Source organism: Mixophyes fleayi, chromosome 1 (genome assembly GCF_038048845.1).
Source record: "Mixophyes fleayi isolate aMixFle1 chromosome 1, aMixFle1.hap1, whole genome shotgun sequence".
NCBI classification, from domain to species: domain Eukaryota; kingdom Metazoa; phylum Chordata; class Amphibia; order Anura; family Limnodynastidae; genus Mixophyes; species Mixophyes fleayi.
The window spans coordinates 49,941,780-49,964,398 of NC_134402.1; the positions used below are offsets into that span (position 1 = coordinate 49,941,780).

At 40.1% G+C, this 22,619-nt stretch overlaps 1 protein-coding gene across 5 annotated transcripts in view; it reads right to left on the reverse strand.

Moving 5' to 3' along the window:
- The window catches only part of CCDC149 (coiled-coil domain containing 149), a 63,462-nt gene extending 41,214 nt beyond the window's left edge, over positions 1-22,248 (reverse strand). For 2 of the 5 annotated variants that reach the window (XM_075194740.1, XM_075194737.1), the window contains exons 1-4: positions 13,595-13,615; positions 13,225-13,386; positions 6,570-6,608; positions 4,468-4,575 (exon numbers count right to left, since the gene is read on the reverse strand). In XM_075194740.1, coding sequence (XP_075050841.1) covers positions 4,468-4,575; positions 6,570-6,608; positions 13,225-13,284 — 207 coding nt within the window. In that variant the 5' untranslated portion in view covers positions 13,285-13,386; positions 13,595-13,615. Of the gene's footprint in view, positions 1-4,467; positions 4,576-6,569; positions 6,609-13,224; positions 13,387-13,594; positions 13,616-16,208; positions 16,348-22,139 lie in introns of those variants that run through there. The other 3 variants (XM_075194739.1, XM_075194738.1, XM_075194741.1) reach the window with 3 other exon arrangements.
- Between the last annotated feature and the right edge of the window lie 371 nt (positions 22,249-22,619).

Genomic DNA, 22,619 nt, shown 5'->3' on the forward strand with positions numbered 1-22,619 from the left:
TGTGGATCTCCCAGCTGCTGACCTCTCCCCTGTGTACTCTTTCCGTGGACCTTTCAGCTATTACCTGTGATTATCCAGCCTCTGCTACAGACAACACATAAGTAGCCTTCAGCTTCTTCCATTTTTAGACTGTGCATCTGAGCATTTTCTATATTCAGCATTTGCTATAGCTGCCGCTTGTGCAGCATTCAGTTCCTGTTAACCTCTTGAGGTTTTTTACAGCATCCAGCTATCACCTGTGTTTATCCAGTTCCAGCTGTTTATTTAGTGCATTATCAATTCCTAGTGTGTCTACTACCTCTGCTGTTATATTATTGATTTCGTTGAACTCAGCATCTATTATTTGTGGAGCTCTCTATGTTAACCACTGCCTGCATCAAGTTATTATCTGTGTGATTCCTGCTTTAAATAAAGAACTCTGTTTTGTTTGCAAAAACTCTCCGTGGTTTGAATATGGGGAACCCTAACAGTAACAGCTCTTTTAAGAGCTAGAACTGAGTAATAAACACTACTATTCTTAAAGATCCTGCTATACTCTTGCAAGACACCTAAATCTGCTGAAATCTTATGAACTACACATAAGAGATAATACTCAAACTGCTTAACAACTGCCCTGTGTTAAACCCAGCAGCCTGAGTCTGCCTGCTACCCAGCAGACACGATGCAGAGTAAGTGGTCAGGAGAAACTGGCCACTGTCACCAGCAAAGAGGTACTGAAGCAGCTACACACAACACCCAGAAGGAAGTAGTTCCAGATGCCTGGTGGGAGCAGTGAGACAGGGTGGCAGATTAAGCCCATTCTGTCAGACTACACACTATTAGAGAATGAATTTCTGACATAATACTCACCTAAGTATGACACAACATTAAGGGCTAGATTTACTAAACTGCAGGTTTGGAAAACTGGATATGTTGCCTATAGCAACCAATCAGATTCTAGCTTTCATTTATTTAGTGCATTCTATAAAATGACAGCTAGAATCTGACTGGTTGCTATAGGCAACATCTCCACTTTTTCAAATCCGCAGTTTAGTAAATATACCTCTAAATTCATCCTCGCCCAAGATCTATCTACATACTGTATTTTCCAAGCTATGTGCATTTTTTTCCAGTAGGTTCTTAATTGGTTCTGGTTTTTAAGAATTTGAAAACAGAATTATGAAACCGAATAGATTGCCCGATATACAACATTATAACTGTTATTCACAGTGGTAGGTTCAGGAGGATAAAGTTCATATAAACCTTTCAATATACAGTCTGTGAATATCCTGTGGGACTGATCTTCTGTCGCAGCTAAACATCCTCTGAGCCACTCTGCAAATCCCTGCACTAGTTTTCCTATTCCCTCCATTAGCCTCACCCTCAACTACTCCCCGTTTCACACATATCGGTCCTCATCACAAAGTGCAATCCCTCTCGCCCTCTGAGATCTGTCTCTGACCTAGGCGTTTCCTTCTCCCTGATACCCACCTCTCACTCCTGCCTCCAAGATTTCTCCTGTGCTGTGTTCTACTAATGGAATGCCCAACCCCGCCAGATCAGACGCTTCCCCAACATTCAACCTATCAAGCTCTCTCAGAACCCACCACCTCACTATAGCCTATCCTTCAATCTGACACTAGTCCCTCTACATGTTCTACCAGCTCCAGTCTCATGCCCACTCCTGTCCCATTAGCTAAATTGTGTCGGCATTGTCCTCTCCCTCTATATAAACTAACACAAGCTGGGTCCTCTCTACATTTAGTCTCACGTCTGCACCTCCTTCCTCAACCTCATATGAACTTGTTATGTGGGTTAGTACGGTTTGTACCTCTGAACGTCTGATGCTGTGGAGCTTTGTGGCGCTTTACAAATAGATGATGATCTAAATCAGGTAATGGAAGGGAGACACAGGATGGGAGGCACAGGAAGAGAGGCACAGGAAGGGAGGCACAGGAAGGGAGGCACAGGAAGGGAGGCACAGGAAGGGAGGCACAGGAAGGGAGGCACTGTTCCCTATAATTGTAAATACTATACAGTCCATAATCAAGTCCAATCATTACAGGACCAGAAGAGTAGACAGACAGGGACACTAATGGTGTCCTAGTATTACCACAGGTATCGCTACCCATCTACTTGACTGATAACAGCAGGAGTACTATGTGGCTTAGAGTTTGATATGGATATTAAACCAGCAAACATTTTAGGTAAGTGGGCCTCACTAATTTATCATTATGTGACGTCACGTGGACATCAAAGGCAAATGTATAATGTTATTGGGGGCACCTGAAGCATAATAAAGTGTATATATTACCACTTTGTTACACAAATGTGGTAATCCTTAATAGAGATGGATATTGCCATCTCTATTCCTCCTTTAGTGATTTACGTTACCACGAACATGGGGAACAACTGTCATGGTTTTGTTTCCAGTAGAAAGCATGACACTAATGACAAACACCAATCACACAGCTACTTCTGGCTGGAGGATACTCACAGGAGTGCCAGTACAGCACCAAGGTAGCAGAGGAAGGAGGCGCAGATAAAATAAATAGTGAATTATGGTGGTCAGCAGCTGATTGTTCTACAGGGACCGTTTCATGTTTGGTGTCCCCGGCTTCCGCCGTCTCTCCCCGTTCTAACCGTGACGCATTGTCAGTCGTCAATTACTGCTTTATTTTTGCCAGCTGATAATAGCCACATGCACCTTCCCCGCCAGAAACAATGGTTATTCTACAACCTTATGTATCAAGTGCTCACCACACCTGTTAGATAGCAAGCTCATTGGGGAAAGGCCACCTTTACCGTCTGTTTTAGGTCATTGTGACTAATATGTTTGTTTCCCGATTCCCTCAATGTACAGCGCTGTGTAATATGTAAGCGCTTTATACATAAAGCATAACCATAATAACAATAATTAGTGCTCATACCTGTTGCTAATCACAATGCACTAATTAAACAAATATAAATTTGTATTATTTTATTACTGCAATTTATAACAACAAAAAACACATTTATGCATTACATTTTTCTGTCTTTATACTAATAAAATATCCAGACAATATTCCATGAAACACATACTGACATAAAGCGAATTGTTTATGATAACAACATAACATGTACCACCTGCTAGAACACAATAAAATCCCCTAGAATGTATCTGAGAATGCATGGTGCACAAACATCTAGATTAACAAGGAAAATATCAAAATATTAATCTTTTTCTTTATTTTCATGCGTTTCCATAGTTCCTGCTGATCTAATGCATGTGACACGGGTATGGAAATGAGAGGAAGGATATATATTCAACAGCATTTATTAGGTGTGAAAAGAGAGATGTCACTGTTTTGTGGAGAGCATAGTAAAGCATTGATGTTATAAAGATGTGCAGCGTTATGCAAGAATGACCGGTCCACTTCAATCCCTGTCACATACAACAGATACACTGTGTAAAATGAACAATGCTTAGTAAATATTAATAAGTGTGTGGATTCTTTTTTTGGCTATAGGGTTAGGACACCACCTTCAAAATGTGTTACTCAGGAATGAGCAGGAGGTAATGTGGGTGTTGTTAGAATATTCCGTAGTCAGCAAGAGCATTAGGGGCAGATTCAATTCGGCCACTTTAATCTAGGATTAACGCTGCGTTAGTAGTATTACCTTTAATACAGTAATTTTAACCCAGATGTTTACTCACGGCCCCGAGAGGTACGAGCAAAAATCAGCGTTAAGATTACCGTACTAACTGTAATACTGCACACTTTTACCGTACTAACTGTAATACTGCACACTTACCGTACCAACGGTAATACTGCACACTTTTACCGTACTAACGGTAATATTGCACACTTTTACCGTACTAACTGTAATACTGCACACTTACCGTACCAACGGTAATACTGCACACTTTTATCATACTAACTGTAATACTGCACACTTTTATCATACTAACGGCCGAATTGAATCGGCCCCTTACAATGTTAACAGAAGTATCTAATTTCAGCCAATGTCCATGCAAGTATGTGAAGTGGGAGGGTCTAGGCAAAACATGTAGCCAATCCGAGCATCTAAATGTTAACCCCAGTTGTCAAACCTAAAACAGAAAATTAGGTTCATACATCCAACCTCTTTAGGTTCCTTTGAGTGAACAACAGGTGTTTACCTCCATATACAGTATGCATACAATATGTATCATACTAACACAGTTACCATTAGAGAATGCTGGGCATTTGGATGATTAGACCTATATAGCAGAGAAAACATGGGAAACATGTCCATTGTACAACTAAATATTATCATCTATTTAGGTTTAGGTCTTATCCTACTAAAGTTCCCTGGCACATGTGTGTTCAGGTTGTTAAAACAAAGCATGGATTTTTAGAAAGAGGCTTAGCTTATACAAGTGAGAGAGAGAACAGGCAGCCTCAGATACAATACATAAAACCACACAAAGCTGTGCCCCATGAACAGACGATAACAAGTCCTCACCTTATTGTCTCCCTGCACTTCTCCCAGTCTCTGCTGCAGTTCTTTCATCTCTAGTTCCAGCTTTTTGCTTCGTTCCCGGGCGTCCATCAGTAGTTGTGCCAGGTTTGCCTACAGAAGTGAGAAAATTAATACTCAGCAATACACAGCTCCAAAACGGAGGATCAAGGTCTCTCCTCTCAGATACTGTAGACTCCAGGACTAATACATCTACCAAAGAGAGGAGCCACATAGCTGTGGGTTATTATATAAAAATATTTTTAGAAAGCTCACCTGATGTAGAATGCTGACAGAACGATGGCCAGCAACTAACCACTTACTGTTCTATTGCTACTTACAGGATCTAAAGCAATAAATGATATCTCGTTACCAGATTATAGACATTACATCTGGCCATTTTTGATAAAGCCGCACAGAGCGAAAGCTGTGAAATTGCATTTGTGACATAATTGTCCCTGTTTTTCACACAATCATGGTGGCTTTACGGATGAGCAAAGCTTCTGATGTCTAGGAAACAACCGTTCAAGAGAAATTCATTCTCCCTCCGGCACCTATGTAAAGGATCATTCTCCTGCTGTGGTTGGCAGCAGAATTCTGATTGGTTCTGTGCCGACACCTTGAGTGTCAGGAACACCGATTGGATGGCAGGAGAGAATGATTCATTACAGAGAAGTCTGGGATGTGGAAGAAGGATTTTCCTATGTCAGAGGTCCTTGACAACATTCCTCTTTTTCTTGCACAGGAGGTAATGAGTAGAATGTTAAAAGTAATTCTTAATGACACAAAGACTTGTCACAGAACTTTAAAGCTGGGTGCCCACCTATGCAATTAATGTGCAGATCAGATGATAAACGAACGTTTGGTCCGATATTGAAAGAGTGATCCCACAGTTATGTTTTATTGTACCAAAACACATTGCACTGTTTGATTTGGTTTTATAAACTTCCTAAAAAAATCCAGAACAACGATGTCGGGCAAACCTGGACGTGTGTACACACTAACAACCGTGTGTCTAACACTTCTGCCTATTTAAAACAATAATGTTGGATCCTATGCGCTCTGTTGTCTAAACATACAACGTAAGCACATGGAATACAGTGCTGTCTTCATAGCGAATTAATAGGAAACGTTCATCCATTTGTTCCTGTATTCAACTTTATAGAACATGAATTGTGAACACGTGTACAAATACATTTTGTCAATAAAGTCTCATTTACTGGTGCGCTATATGCAAGTGCGTCAAATGCTGTTTATTATTAAAATTAGTATATACACATACATATATACACACACACACAGACGGCCAAAAGTTTTGAGAATGACACAAATATTATTTTTCACAAAGTCTGCTGCCTCAGTTTTTATGATGGCAATTTGCATATACTCCAGAATGTCATGAAGTGATCAGATGAATTGCAATTAATTTCAAAGTCGATCTTTGCCAGGACAATGAACTTTATCCCAGAAACAACATTTCTACTGCATTTCAGCCCTGCCACAAAAGGACCAGCTGACATCAGGCCAGTGATTCGCTCGTTAACACAGGGAAGAGTGTTGACGAGGACAAGGCTGGAGATCACTCTATCATGCTGATTGAGTTAGAATAACAGACTGGAAGCTTTAAAAGGAGGGTGGTGCTTGAAATCATTGTTCTTTTTCTGTTTACCATGGTTATCTACAAGGAAACACGTGCAGTCATCACTGCTTTGCACAAACAAGGCTTCACAGGCAAGGATATTGCTGCTAGCAAGATTGCACCTAAAATCAACCATTTATCGGATCATCAAGATCTTCAAGGAAAGAGATTCAATAGTTGTGAAGAACACTTCAGGGCGCCCAAGAACGTCTAGCAAGTGCCAGGACCGTTTCCTACAATTGAATTCAGCTGTGGGATCAGGGCACCAGCAGTGCAGAGCTTGATCAGGAATGGCAGCAGGCAGGTGTGAGTGCATCTGCACAAACAGTGAATACTCAGCTGGACTTTAAGTCGTTGGTAAAATCATGCAGAAATCACATCTGAAGTAAGATTGCATAGGTGTGTACCCAGCTTAATATAGTATGAGGATATCTAACCTGTCTAGTAAAGGACTTGTAAAAGAGTGTACCTGTTTTCTTTTCTCAGGTGGAAGTGTCGGATCGCCATCCTACAAGAAACATGAAAAAATAACTGTTATATTATTAAAACATATGAGAACATTTAGTACAAACAAGTACAAAAGAAACCCAAAATATTGGTTTCCATTTTTGACACAGGGAGGCATTAGGTCAGGGGTGGGCAAACCTGTCCTCAAGGGCCATATCCGGTTCATGTTTTTAGGATTTCTTTAATCATGTACAGCTGAGTTAATCTATTTGGCTGGGTCAGTAATTATCCCACCTGTTTCTACAGACAGAAATCCTAAAAACATTACCTGGATATGGCCCTTGAGGACAGGTTTGCCCACCCCTGCATTAGGTAGACAACATACATATGTTATGCTGGAGAACTTTATATAGACATTATCAAGTGTGCCATAACAAGACCTACATTATTATTTCTGCACTTAGTCATAACATATTAAAAACACCTAGAATTACATGTTTATTTTTTTTTATTTTTTTAAAAGGACACAATATTTATTATATTCAGCTAACCTACATAAATTAAATATATCCCAAGAACATACATCACTGAAAGCAAATGAAAGAAAATGCACTTTTTCTTGCATTTAAATTATTACTAATATTATTATAATTATTATTATATAACAGAGGGGCAGTTTGGAGGAAGCCACATTACTTATAATTTCCCAACCTGTCTCTGGTACACGTGGTACTGCGGGTGTGTTTTAAGGGGGGGGGGGGCGACTGCCCTATCATCAGGCAAGCATCAGGGATGCGGCACACCCCACATTAATGGTCCCAATACCAATTCCCAAACTTATACTGCTGGTAGGTATGTATTTCATATATGAACAGGCATTGGCATCACTGATCAATGCAGAGGACCAAGCAGTAAAACGGCACTGGTTGTAAAGGGCGTATGGTTTGAGGGAGAATTTTAAGAAGGTTAAAGCGGCAGTAACATCGCATTTGATAGATTATGCAGAACAGCAGACGTGGTGTTATTGGAGTGGGTTTTTTTTTTTCTATTTGTAAGCAAACATCCATTTCAGAGGATATAGACATGTACTGCAAAGCTAACTAACTTAGCAATGACAAGCATACTACGGAAAAACCACACAAACAATACTTGCATGGTACAATGAAAAGGGTTATATTTGCCAAGCAAACATGAAGCACTGTCCTGTAAGATCATGAACACTTAGCATTTGTGGTACAGCAATTAAAGATGTACCTGGCATTCTGTGCATAGCATTGGAAATACTTAGTACGTGTAATGGTAAAAGTATTAACTACTATTCATATAATCTCAATGCCCAGAATAACAGCTCCGTGCTATATATAGGAAGTGGAAAAACAAAATGGAAACACCACACAGGTGTTAATTAAGCAAAAAACATCCCAGCATGGCCAGCAATATTGAACTGCCCTGGATACCCATAATTATAGCTAGAATGGTGACAAGAGGAGACCCACCAAGGGGCTATTGTTGGGGTAAATTTGGCAGCAGCTTCAGTGACCAAGACAGCTGAACATGTTAATGTTTAACGAACAATAGTGGCTAAAGTGATGTCAGCATGGAATTCTGAGGACAAAACAAGATGAGCAACAGTGGGCAGAACGTAGTCCAGTATCCGAGCATGAAAGCGGAACATAGTCCAGTATCCGAGCATGAAAGCGGAACATAGTCCAGTATCCGAGCATGAAAGCGGAACATAGTCCAGTATCCGAGCATGAAAGCGGAACATAGTCCAGTATCCGAGCATGAAAGCGGAACATAGTCCAGTATCCGAGCATGAAAGCGGAACATAGTCCAGTATCCGAGCATGAAAGCGGAACATAGTCCAGTATCCGAGCATGAAAGCGGAACATAGTCCAGTATCCGAGCATGAAAGCGGAACATAGTCCAGTATCCGAGCATGAAAGCGGAACATAGTCCAGTATCCGAGCATGAAAGCGGAACAAAGTCCAGTACCCGAGCACGAAAGCGGAACAAAGTCCAGTACCCGAGCACGAAAGCGGAACAAAGTCCAGTACCCGAGCACGAAAGCAGAACAAAGTCCAGTACCCGAGCATGAAAGCAGAACATAGTCCAGTACCCGAGCATGAAACATGTGAACAAATACAGATCAATTGAGAAGCTACTTTGATCAAAACTGTTCAACAAGAACTCCACAGAGCAGGATATCATGGTCGGGTTGCACTTGCATTAAATGCTTATCAAACCCAATAACAGACGCCTGCGAGTTCATTGGTGCAAAAGCACAGGCAATGGACTACCAAGCAATTAGGGCTTCCGATTCCACTGCACATGTGTGAACCAGCTAATTGCGATGATACAAGATTTTCTATCGCTAGAATAAGCAGTGATAGAACATCATCAGTTATCACTGCATAACAGTAAATAGAGCCCTCAGAGAGATGACCGATATACAGAGAATTAAGAAGACAGAAAGGGGACACTTATTCAAGAAACTTAAACTATATGAAGTGTAATATTGCAGAAAGGAATTTCAGGCAGAGGTGAGGCGACAGCATATGAGCATAGAGAAGACAATATTCTAATAAATAGAGAGAGTCAGTCAGAGAAAGGAGGAGAGGTAACAGACAAGGAGACTTCGCAGGAGGAAAGATTGCAGGAGCAGATAGAGGTAAGTAACAGCAGTAACAATAACTGTGAGGTAATGTCACAGAGGAATTTGATGGATTCACCAGAGATAGGGAGGTAAAGTACCAATGTTCAAATCTGCAAAGACTGGTGCGGGAAACAGGTAAGATGAGGACCACTCCCGGCCAACATCACTCAGCTACCCCTGCAACACTTTGGTTAAATTACAACAATAAGTGATCAAAAGAAAAATAGATAAATAAAATTTAGATTTATTTCTGCAACCAGGGTTATAAAATAATGATAAATGGAGCAGAGAGTGAAAGTGCAGCTGAAGAGAAGATTAGCGCAGTGAGATCAGAAGAGTCCAATGTTAACTTCTGGGAAAGTGTCAAAATAGAGGACCATTCTTCCCGAATTTGAAACCCTACAGGGACAAGTATAACAGGACCAAGAGGACATCGACCAACAACATCAGCCATGAGTTCAAGACATCACCAAATACAGGTAAGTGGTACTACTAACTGACTCATTATTACACCCTCAAAAACATGTTATAAAGGTACACAAGTCCTGTAGATAAATTCATCTAAGCAGCTATATCTACAACCACTGAGAGAAAAGCTGATGGGGAGAAATTAGGAAACACAAATGTAAATAAATTTAGAAACCAAGCATTGAGGGTCATTACCCAATTTTGTTTTCTATGGATAACTGAATTTGCCCCTCCACTACGTGCAACGGATAAACAGCACTAACAATGAACATTTGACAGTCTTACGATATCAATTCCTATAAGACCCGTTACTCACTAATAAAATACTGCATGTTTGTATGCATGGTTAGTAAATAACATTACATCTCATTTATTGTACTATATTTTTATTTATTAGTTTGAGATATTTATAAATCCAGAGATTTAACAGAGTCAAGCCAACTGCAGTAATATGTTTGGCAGAGTGTAAACCTAACACACCAGAATATTATTCATATAAAGTAATCTATGATATTACAGTGTTCCCAGGTGTTCATCCTTACCAAATCATGTCCCTTAATAAAAGACTTTCCTAAGGGAGTGTCCTGCTTCTTTGGAGCCTCATTTCGGGTTGGCATTTGGCCTCTATCTGCACTCTCTCTCCAAAGAAAATGAGTGGAGTAGAAGTGTTGCCCATAGAAACCATTTAGATCCTATTATTTTTATAGAATCAGGGGCTGGGAGGGCAGTGGGCATCCGTGGGCAGCCTTAGGCTGGGTCACTGTATTACCCACATTTTTTTCCCTTTAAAATATTCCTAATAGACTATTGAACCGAATATGACCCTCATGAGCTAAAATGTTCCAACCAGCCCCTGTATAGAACAATTTAGAGAATGTAATCAAGCATCCGATTGTTTGGCTTTTTTTACCCAATTGCCAGTAGAACAGTTTTCATAAAAGTCCCTGGATGTGTTTAGCAAATTTCTACTCTATGGGGTTTAAACTGAGTTTAGCATCCATGGTTACTTACTATTTAATTGGGAACAACAGGGATCTGGCTAATTTAGCTTTCTTATTTTTATAAAAGACAGGATCATATAGAGAAGTAGTAGATCGATGGGATTTTTTTTTTTTTTTTTTTTTTTTACAATATGTGAATATATAGTGCAGGCCACACACATTTCTGTAAATTCAGAGTGCAATCTCCATAACAGTGAATGCAGTTTGCTAATGCCAGATTGATCACATGGTATGTTTGCATTTATTATGCAGTATTCCAAGCTGTTTACACCTCTAACTCTTTTCTAATCTTTTAAACAGTTGTGTGTCAGATTTATTTCTTCCTAGTCAAAGTTAGTTTTTCCACCGAGCCTTCCAAGTTACTCTTATATTAGGATTTCATTTTTTCTCAGCCTCATAGTTTATATCATGTACACACTTTCTGACACTTCAGCTGTTGCTTGTTGTACAAGTTGGTAATAACTTAGATGTTTATACTCCCCCGACCCGCCAGCCATCGCACACTTCCTTCATGCCTGCTTCCCTCTATTGCCATTTAGCATAATACCCTGCTGCTGCCTTTGTCTAAGTTTCCTTTTGCAGTGTAATTATCCTCTCTCCAATTCCAGATTGCAGGAGGTTTGTTCTTGAGCTTGAACTTCAAAATCAGAATGCGATTGTGTTCTCTTACGTGTCACACAATAGAAGCTGTGAAGAGAATTGAGCTGGCAGTAACCGCGGCTAATGAACAAATGACGTCAGCTGTAACAATGCTTGTGCCACCCGATATCCTGCAGAAATGGTCACTGACCCCATATATAAGTATTAAGCCACAATGCTGGAATTCAACAGAGATGTCAAATATGACAAAGATTGATTTATTGAACAACTCACCTTTGCTCAAGAAGACAATGACATAAATTGCCTAATCTGGATAAGGGGGGTGTTCTGTACCAGCCTTTAAAGTACAACTAAGCTCAAAGACTAAAACTTCCATATACAGTAGTTATTCATATAGTTAGTGTTACAGGTCTGTTGTAAAGTAATGTAATGGTGAATCTCCTGCCTCTTCTATCACACTAGAGATGCTCGGGCTTTGGTTTCTGAAAACAGAACCCATCCGAACTTAGGAGATCCGAGTAGGCTCGCGAGCCTGCGCTATGCTTTCGCGTGTCCTCGGATCTGAATCGATGCAAGATGTCATTGTTGCGTTGTCGGATCTCGCAGGTTTTGGATTCCATAAGTATCTCCCTCCCCAGGAGATCCAGTGCCATTGCTCACACAGAAACATGGGTAGCAGTGATCTTGTCACTCTCCATTCTCCAGTGACATTGCTCAGTACCATTGCTCATACAGAAACAGGGGTAGCAGTGTTCTTGTCACTTGACAAAAATTTACTGGAAATGACTGGAAATTAATGTTATTGAGGTTAATAATAATGTAGGAACAAAAGAAAGAGCCAAATTATGTGATTTTAGAAAAAAAAATAGGCATCCAAAACCAAAACACGCGAGAGCGGTTTTGCCAAAACCAAAACCCAAATTTAAGCCAGATCCAAATCAAAACCAAAACACGGGGGTCAGTGAACATCTCTATACCACACATAGCAAAAACCTATTCCACAGTTACAGTCACAGGCTTTCGTATGGGTCCCAACACTCAGTAAGTAAAGTAAAGCGTACCAGTTCTGTCCCTTCAAACTTGCAGCCACTTCATTGGTCACGTCCTAGTGTTTGAGTCTGTTCAGAGCTATTTCCATTAACTACGTGGCTGTGAGCCATCAGCTACATGAAGACTATATGTAGAGACTTAAAAAAAAAAAAAAGGGTGATCTCTCTTAATTGCTGCTGTGGTTTGAGCAATAAAAAGGTTACGCAGACTGTTCTCTATCACTGTCACAACAAACCCCCTCCTCCATAGCCAGTAATGGAAACAGTAGCCCACTAATACACAAAGATCACAGGCTGGCCTTCCTTCCTCTAACTGCCATCAGATCTCAATTAGGACTCTAATTATGTCTGAGGAACTTCCGCTGTCTGTATTGGAGTGAAACGTTAACATTTTACTTTTTAATATTGCTGCAATGAAATGTCAGGTTAAAAAGGCCATCTCTACCTAACTATATTTTTCTCTTTTGCTACAATCAAACTCCTTAGCATTTCCCATGCGAGTTTCATTTTTGTCAGGTTACTACTACGTAGGCATAGTACACATGGTGTATGTCAGCCATGACAGGCTCATTGTGGCGAAGAAGACTACAACAGCAGGAATTAGAAGTATATACACTTTTATTTACTTTAACCAAAATTCAGGTGGTGCCATAAGCCATAAACTACTTCCTGTCATAACAGCTTGGCAGAACACTCTGTCCTGGTGGTGCTTTCTGGGAGGGAAAATGGAAACTTAAGGTTGGAAATAAAACACGATCTATCCAACAATAACAATGCTCCTCACTCAATGCACACAACTTAAACAGATAAAATGAAATACATTGATAGAATAGAGCTCACCCTCATATTATACAATATGACTGCACTATATAAAGGATAATAAGGATACAAGACGTTACGTACAATCAGCTCCCGATACTTTTTCTTCAGGGACTGGTGCCTTTCCCGTAGCTGGTTTGCCATCAGCTTGTACTGGTCTCTTTCCTGCTGACATTTGTCCAGCTCAGTGGAGAGGATTAGTAAAGCCTCTTTCTTGCTGTCAAGTTTTCTCTTGCATATAAGGAACTGGAAGGAACACAAGATGAAAAGAATGTTACACCTGCACAAGTTCTATTAAAATTAGCAATATGATACAGTGACTAACATTCATCATTTTAAGGACTCATGCCCATTGGCAATTTTTCAAAAATATGTATTATGTGTAATTTTACTATTTGTAAACAATCGCAATGCTCAGCCCCTCCCCCGTGATACAAGCTGGCAGTGCGCTTACCGCTTCACCAACCAGTCCCGGGAGCCTCGGCGAATACATGACCCGACACTGCCCCTGCATCCGACTTGGGCTTCAGTTACATTGTCGTTAAAAAATAAATAAAATAAGAAAAGAAAAAAAAAAAAAAGGATTTTTTTTACCTAAATATTTATATAAATAATAAAAAAAATGCTTACTTTAACTGATTAAGCATTTTTACTTCTACACCGGCTACCCCATGGGAAGCTTCACCAGAGGCCCAGCGATAGTTACTGCAGACGTTAGCCTTTAATAAATAGGGTGTGTTTGCATGTGTCTGGGACGTTTCCCACAACTGAGTAGTTTCTTGAGGCACTGGGTAGGGTATACTGTATACAGTATCATACAGGTATGGACTGTTCCAGCTTTTGGTTCTGATTTGTTTGTTTTGAGCAAACAAGTGACAAAATATGAGTCATGTGACTCTACACTCAAACTCGGAAACAAGCAGCTAAGTATCCTTTTTACTAATCTAATTTGGTGGAGGATTATTGTTTTTGTAGCACATAGGTGAATATCAGAATTACGTATTCCCAACAACTGCCATAAGTAGCAACAATTCATAGAAGATATCACAGTATTCGTTCAGATGAGCATTTACTAAAAAATTGCTTTTCTCTCTCCAAAAGGAGAGAGACAAAAAAAAAATTAAAAAAATAAAACCAAGCATTTTTAAAAATGGAAGGAAATGAAATGTCCCTCTGGACATACCGGAATGCAGTGGTACCAGAATGGTGGCCGGTGAGATCACCCACCAACTGGATGGGTGATCTCACTAGGGCATAGATCTGAAACAGACACCAACACGCCCATGTGGTAAAATGTATTTAGTACATAAAAGTTATATCATTCTAGCTTGAGTGGAAAATACACTGACAAAGTTGTAGAAGCATTTCCACAACTCCTGATTACAGGACCCTGAGGGGGAACAGACTCATCCCACAGCAGAGGAGGAACGTGTGGGGAAGATGAACAAAAACCATGCATTAGAGTTTATTAATTGGCTGCTAATTGAAGCGACAATGGTGCTCTGTGTATATTGCAGACTCTGGGATCACTGACCCCAATGCTGTACATTAGCTGTACGTATGAATGGCAGTGAAACTCGCAGGACACAAAACACCCAAAATAAAATCAGGGTCTTGGCGCCTGCAGTGGGTTTCTTGCATTCCATAAGGAAAGCAGCGAGAGAAAATTTTCTGAAATCACTTTATACAAAGAATCCTCTGTTTACATTTTATTACTAGAAATTGTAAACTTGGATTTTTTATTTCCCTAGGATTTGCACACCTGGATTATGTGAATTGGTGGGGACATAAGTTTATATATGGGATAATTTAGCATTATAGTACATTAAAAGGATATTAGAAGTCACCAAAGACTCCCATAGCCATATGATATGCAGATATTTCACACAGATTAATATGTATTTAAGACATGTATTTTAAATGCAAAAAGTACACTGAACAAGTGCACCAGATGTGACATGAATGGGGATTGTAACACCCCAAGGTCCACAGAGACCACATCCTGCGTGAATGGACAAACTCTTTTGTATGTGCACAAAAAAATATTCCCCACTACATCAGCATGAAAACACATGTCCAGAGGGGTGAGAGAAAACGGAATAAGTGCTCAACAATCACTAAGGGGCCTATTTATAAATTAGAGAAAAGCCTCATCTCAGGCGAAGCTTTCGCTGGAGACAGATCTTCTCCTTATCTATCCAGTCCTCGCTTGCAATCATTTTTGACGGAAGTTAATTTAACAAGGGTACAAGAAGGCACCATTATAAGCTGCATTTTAGTGAAATGCAGAGGTGATTGCCCTAGGATGTGTATACTGTAGCCCAGTGATGGGCAACAGGTTGCCCTCTGAGCCTTCACCTGTGGCCCCCAGCTCCTTCCTGCTTTATTGTTTGTTTTGTATGTATGTGCAGCCCTTTTAAAGGTTAGAGGCAGAGCAGCAATAAATAAATGTTTCATACCATAGCCAGTCAAAACCTTTGGAATATCGCACATGGCAATTGGTATCACCCAGGGCCATAACTTAAAATTTTAGCGCCTAGGGAAAGAGACAAAATTGCCGCCCCCCCTAGCCCTCAATTTTAAACAAATGACCCTTAAATATTCATAAACTGCGCCCCCCTTCAGAATTGAGCTCTAAGCGGTCGCCCCATCGCACAGCCCTGGCTACGGCTCTGGTATCACCAGTGTCTGATGTAATGGGATTTTTTAATGAGCATCCCCTTTAAGCAATGCAATACTTGCCTCCTGTGTGCACTGCAGCATAGAAACTGTACTGTAAAACCAGTATGCTATACATGGAAGTCATTAACTAAATGTACACATAAACTGCTGTCACCTTTAATAGTTTATATGGCAAAGATTTATACTGTTTGTATAATATAGACATACACACACGTATCCAGATGTTGCTGCTTTAACGTGGCATTAACTCATTAACACCCATCCTAATGCCTGGCATATGGCATGCAGTGTACAGCACCTGGGATGTCTGACACTACGGAGACTCCATGATGCAGCACAGAAATTACATGTACGGAGAAGAGCAGGTACAGGAGTACAATCCTCACCTCCCAGTCCCGGCCATCATCTGCATCTCCCCCACCTCCGCTCCTCATGACGTTACCGGGATGCTCCAGCTCTCCGCAATCTCTTTACAATCCCAAACTCTGGGTCCCGGGAATCAGCGCATGCGCGGTGGGTCCCTGCCGACGTTCCATGGAAGGGTTGGAGCAGCCAGCAGCCAATCACAGAGAGAGAGTCAGAGAGTGAGCGGGGGTAATTCCCGGTCAGGGAGGATTCCCTCACCTCTGAGTGACGTCATCAGGACAGTGCAGATCCCCTTATTATTAGTGTGCAGCTCATTATAAGGGACGTAGTAGGTCATCAATACAATAATATAGGTTCAGACAATGCACAATGTATTGCTGTTGCAGGGTCAGGTAAACACATGACAACATGGTAATTGGCTGTGGCTCTGTCACACTCAGGTACTCATGGGTAATGCTGCTGTGTACACTTATTGCTATCTGCGTTTTAAGCTGTGTAGCATACAGTCAGTGTTATTTAGTTTTCCACGGTAAACCAGATACAGACAAGTTAGCAGGGTGACACTGCTGTTGGTGATGTGCTTTCACTTGTGCTCATAAGGCCTTATGGAGAGTTGGTTGTAATTTACGGCTGTGTCCGTTTACAAGACATAGCTTAATTGCTATTTAGTGCCGCATGTTTGCATAGTACGCAAAATACAGACAATTCACAACGCGTAAAGCATAACGTTAAAAACGTATCTTTAGGAGTATGTGCAAATATACGCTGATGATGATGACAGGCTCCAGTACTAGCTAAATACAAAAATAAATCAGCCGCTATCAATCATATATAATGTCATGTGGTAATGGACCGCAGCTCCCTATGACAGATATCAAACTGTCAGAAACATACAAGTATCAAAAAATGGAAAAGGGGCGCTGTATCCACCGTTTTTAATATATCATAAAATACACTTAAAAAGAATTACATATGTTAATGCATACAGCAAATAACACTGCAACATAAGTACAGTAATAAAAACCTAATGGTACCATATACTGCTTCAATAGCATTTGATTATATTACTCCTATAATCCTGAGGTTAAAGACAGCTGGAAATTCAATATATCCAAGTATATAAACAAATAGACATATAAAGAATTGGAATTATTCAGAACAACTAGAACATCGTATATATTACTTAATTGATGAAATCATCTGAAAATCCATAACATCTTGGATGGTAGCACTAATAGTTCTCTTATGATTTTGAAGTGTGCAGATACTCACTGCAACAAATAAACAGTGGAGATCCTTAGTTATAGACGGATCACATGCGGTTTCAATGTAGAAATGTAAAGCTCTCTTGATTTTCACAAACAAGCGGCAGCCGAGTGGGTTGGAATTAGAGTCTTAGACCAGTTGGAGCTCCAGTTTGCGTAGCCGATGCAGATTGTACAGCGGAGGCAATGTAACATAAATTCCGCGCTCTACTTACTTGGATCCAGCTGAATACCCCGGGGTATAGGAGGAAAGTGTCCTAAATGGCTATAGATAGTAAGCCAAATCAAATTATCCTGACGCGTTTCTCCGTGACAAGCACGGTTTCATCAGAGGAATGAGGTTACCAGAGCATCCACATGTCATTTAAGGCCGGTCCGTATGTATCACGTGACATCATCCAGCCAATTAAAAAGTTTTGATTCCAATTGTCAGTGTGTTTTAAATCAGCGTACAATTCGGGCTGTATAGATATATCAAAAACAAACCCTATAAAACTGTCTAGGGAGCAATTACACATAAAATCAATTATAGTATACATATAGTGCAAACACATAAAATAATAACAACCCTTTGTGCCAAGTAATAAGTGGCACTATATAAACCAGTATACGCTTATATATAAATAAATAAATAAGTCTTGAGCTGCATGATCCCAACCAGGGACAAAAAATATATATAAAAGGCATAAAGAACTTGCCTAAACATATAAAGTATAAAATAAAAATAATTTCTTTTAATTAAACGCCAGATAACAATAATAATTAGTCTAATGTAGGAAGCGGTCTCCCATCCAAATGTTGGCCCCACCTAATCCTACTTAGCTTACATATCAAGCTGTATATAACTGACATGGGGCCAAATCAGCTAAGTATAAAAATTATTGATACAATATTTTATAATCATATGTATAAATTAGTTTAATTAGATAACTTTAAAGAAAAAAAAACCCTAGAGATGTATAACAAGAGCCCTATCAATCATAATAAACTATACATATCAGATATACAAGTATCACAGATAACCCTACTAAACTGATCTTCATTCATACATTATTTATTTCTATACTTTCATTTAGGCCATAAGAAACCATAGAATTCAGTCTAAATATCCAGTATGCCTTTCTGCGACATAAAAGATTGAATCTGTCACCACCCCTTTTCAGATGATTTCATCAATTAAGTAATATATACGATGTTCTAGTTGTTCTGAATAATTCCAATTCTTTATATGTCTATTTGTTTATATACTTGGATATTGAATTTCCAGCTGTCTTTAACCTCACGATTATAGGAGTAATATAATCAAATGCTATTGTAGCAGTATATGGTACCATTAGGTTTTTATTACTGTACTTATGTTGCAGTGTTATTTGCTGTATGCATTAACATATGTAATTCTTTTTAAGTGTATTTTATGATATATTAAAAACGGTGGATACAGCGCCCCTTTTCCATTTTTTGATCCAGTACTAGCTAGCCTGTTCTGATTGGTTTATTGCTAAGTCAATATTTGTATATAATATATGTTAAGCCATGCTTTAACATGTTGACTGCAGCATGTTAAAATGGCATAATTAGTTTTGCATAAATTAATTGATGTATTAAGCAAATCTAAATTTATTGCATGGTGTTCATTATGCTTTAATGACGTTTCTAGTACACTCCAAGGGCTAGATTTACTTAACTGCGGGTTTGGAAAAGTGGAGATGTTGCCTATAGCAACCAATCAGATTCTAGCTTTTATTTATTTAGTGCATTCTACAAAATAACAGCTGGAATCTGATTGGTTGCTATAGGCAATATCTCCACTTTTTCAAGCCCACAGTTTAGTAAATATACCCCCAAGGCAGGTATACTAAGAGCTACATGGGCTTGTTTTAAAACGCACATAATTCGAGTATCCGTACGCACAAATTCAACAAGGAGCAGATCTGAAGATACGTGCGCTGATGAATATGAGTGAAAGTCTGCTCTGCTCTACTACACAGGACACTGCAGGATACGCCCAATATATATGTGGAATATAAATTCTCAAAGAATGCACAGGAAAAAAAGTATTCAATAAATCTCACTTGTTAATAATATAGCCATTAATGACAAAACATTAAAAAAAAGTTTGGGGGAAATTTTTCCCCCCATGAAATACATTTATTAGGATGATATTAATGTCTACTGTACATAAAATACATTTTTACAGTTGCTCGTTTGCAAACACATGTTGCAGCGTACATACACGACCATCATCACTAGAAATAGGAACTTCCACCAGACCTGTAGCTGGTGCAAGTTATAAGACAGAAAAACATGTACCTTTGAAATGTCCAAAGTTTGAATTGAACACAGCTGCGAGCGCTGGAGCTTGGCACACACTTACTGTACATTGACTACGTGCATATGCCCATTGCCCTCCCCTTTCCCCCCGTAAAATCATAAGCTGTAGTAAGGGTCCTTTGCGCTCGACGGTGAATCGAACGTGGCTGCGTTTTGTGGCTTAGGAGCCGCTTCTGGGCATGCGCAGAGTGAATTTGCGGATGATACGCACACAATCGCAGTTTACGCCCCTATGGACCAGTGAGCTTCGATTTTCACAAGTGGGCCTCAATTTCTGCTGCGGTGCATGGTTTATAGAGAAAGATGGTGACTCTAATGAAGGAGCAGAATTTGCACAGACGCAGGGGAGAAGTTGGGCAGAATAAGAGCAAAGTACTATGTAGACACACCAATGCGCATGGATTTTCATCTTATACTTATATTGGGACTCCAGGTTGCAACACACTCTGAGTAATGTAATAAAAATGTAAAAAACTTACCATACAAAAAGTTGGCACACGTGTAAAGCCCCCAGTGGATTTATGTACCTGTGTGTTGTGGCATAAGTGAAATCACCTCTAGGCTGGCTAATGTGTAGCAGCGAGAAAAATGTTTGACTTCCACCTGATCTCAGTGTCATGTTAACACTTCCAGAATGACTGTTACCTCACACTCATGCTTTCCATGTTATTTCTGTGCTAGAGCTTCCTAGCCATTACCCTTCTGATATAGCAGGGGATAGTGACAGTAGTGGTGTGATAAGTGCATGTCAGCATGAGAGAGAGAGACTCCAGTTCTCTGCTGTAATGAGTGATTGAAAGCTAAGAGCCTAAGTTCTGAGAGGGAGGTTCTAGAACCCACCAAGGTGCAGAGAGAACAGTCTGTGTAATTGCTGAGACTTGCAGTTATCATCATCATCATCATTTATTTATATAGCGCCACTGATTCCGCAGCGTTGTACAGAGAACTCATTCACATCAGTTATATATCGGAGGCACAATCAAGCCAGGTGCTGTCAGCCTGACCTGCTAGAAGTGTGGATGGCCGGTCTAAGTGGAATCCATGTGCAACTTGGAGTGCCTTGTGGACCAGAATAAAGAACTGCTAAAGGGTAGCTATACCCTATAGTGGAAAGGAGCAGTGCAAGAGGGGAGAATCTGGTAGAACTGAGACAGAACAAGTGTAAAGCAGAATGACGAGCCCAGGATGAGAGAGTTTCAGCTCTGATGCCATTGTGTAAAGTGATGCCAGTAACTAAGTGCTGTGCAGGAGGGAAAGGTGATGGTCTGATGCCAATTTACTGTGCCAACTGTAATTGTTCTGCATTGACATGTCTGTGTCAGCTCCACATACAGCTTTCTTTGGTTATTATACCCGCATGTGCTGTGGCACCTCTCCTGTGAACTACCCGCTGTGCCAGGGATAAAGAGAACTGAGCTAGACCTGGGTGTTGGGCATGAGGATCTCCTGAGGTAAGTGTCTAACAGTATGCACCTATACCACCCCATAGACTGCCAGGGGAGTTTGTGAAAGGGATGGCACTAAAGTGGTAGGAGGTACAATTTTGAAAAGTGGACCCCTGATGATTTTTCTGCCTCTTCCCACATCTAGTCTAACGTCTATGTTGCAGAGGCATCTTCTGAGAAGAAAGAGTGAGTGCCAGTGACGGAACTACTTCACGGAGCTGCCAGGGGGCATGCTATGGGACCTGGTGGTAGGGGGTCGTGGTGCTGCCCGTCCATGTGCATGGGGCCTCTGCTCTCTACTTGTCAGCATGCGTGGGGGCTGGCGCATGCTCAGGAGTGCAGATCAGGGCCCTCTGGATGGAAAGATTCGTATTGGTGTCCCCTCACCCCCTAAATTTTTACTATAGGGCCTTAATGTGCACTAGGTGGACTATCTACGCACCTTAGCGTTTTACAGTGCGCTTCATAAATGATCTCTTTATAATGGTCGCTAATATTATTATATTCACAAAGCACTGAGAAAACGCAAAGTATTATCAAGCTATAGAACAGTTACTATGACTAAGCCCATTCTCTCACTCAGATATTATTACACTGATTCCACACTGTACCCCGGCTGATCGCAAGACTCTGGATTATCCCATGATAAATAGCTCTAATTATCTGTAGTGCGTTATCGTGTTATATGTATACTGTGCTGGCATATTAATACATATAAATGTGCTCACAGATATATTCAGCAGGATAAAAGTGGAAAGATATGCCTATGGCACGGCATCATTTCAGAGTCTCTGTTATTCTGTCTGGTATATTACTATGTTTGCAGAGTGTTACATATGCTGGTATAATTATGTATTAACCATGCCTAATTTGAAGGCCTAAGTTGAAGACACTTTACTGCAGCACTCACCTCACTGACAAGCCCTTGCCAGTCACTCTCTGTGCGATCACTTTGCATGATTGTCAGCCCCTGTTACAGCTCACTGTATTCCAGCCCTCCTTAACATGATCACTATTGCCTGCACTGTATTATACGTCAGCTTTAACTAATCCCGCAGGGAAGGGGTGTGAACACAGAAAGCATATGTGACAAACCTGTTACACGACTTGTTATCAGTCTGTGTCCGGTATGTCTACATGACAAGTATGTAATCCGCCTTATTTGTCTATAAAGCAGCTACAACTAACTCTTTATTTTTTCAAATACAAATTTATTTTAAAATAAAAATAGACTGAATTTTAAACATGTTACCATATCTTTATGCTTTAAATGAAATACTGCAGTATTAATATTTACAAATGTACTGTATAAATATATACACACACAAATATTATAAAGTATGAGTTATAAAGAAATATGTTTCTATAAACATCTGTACAGAAAGGTTAT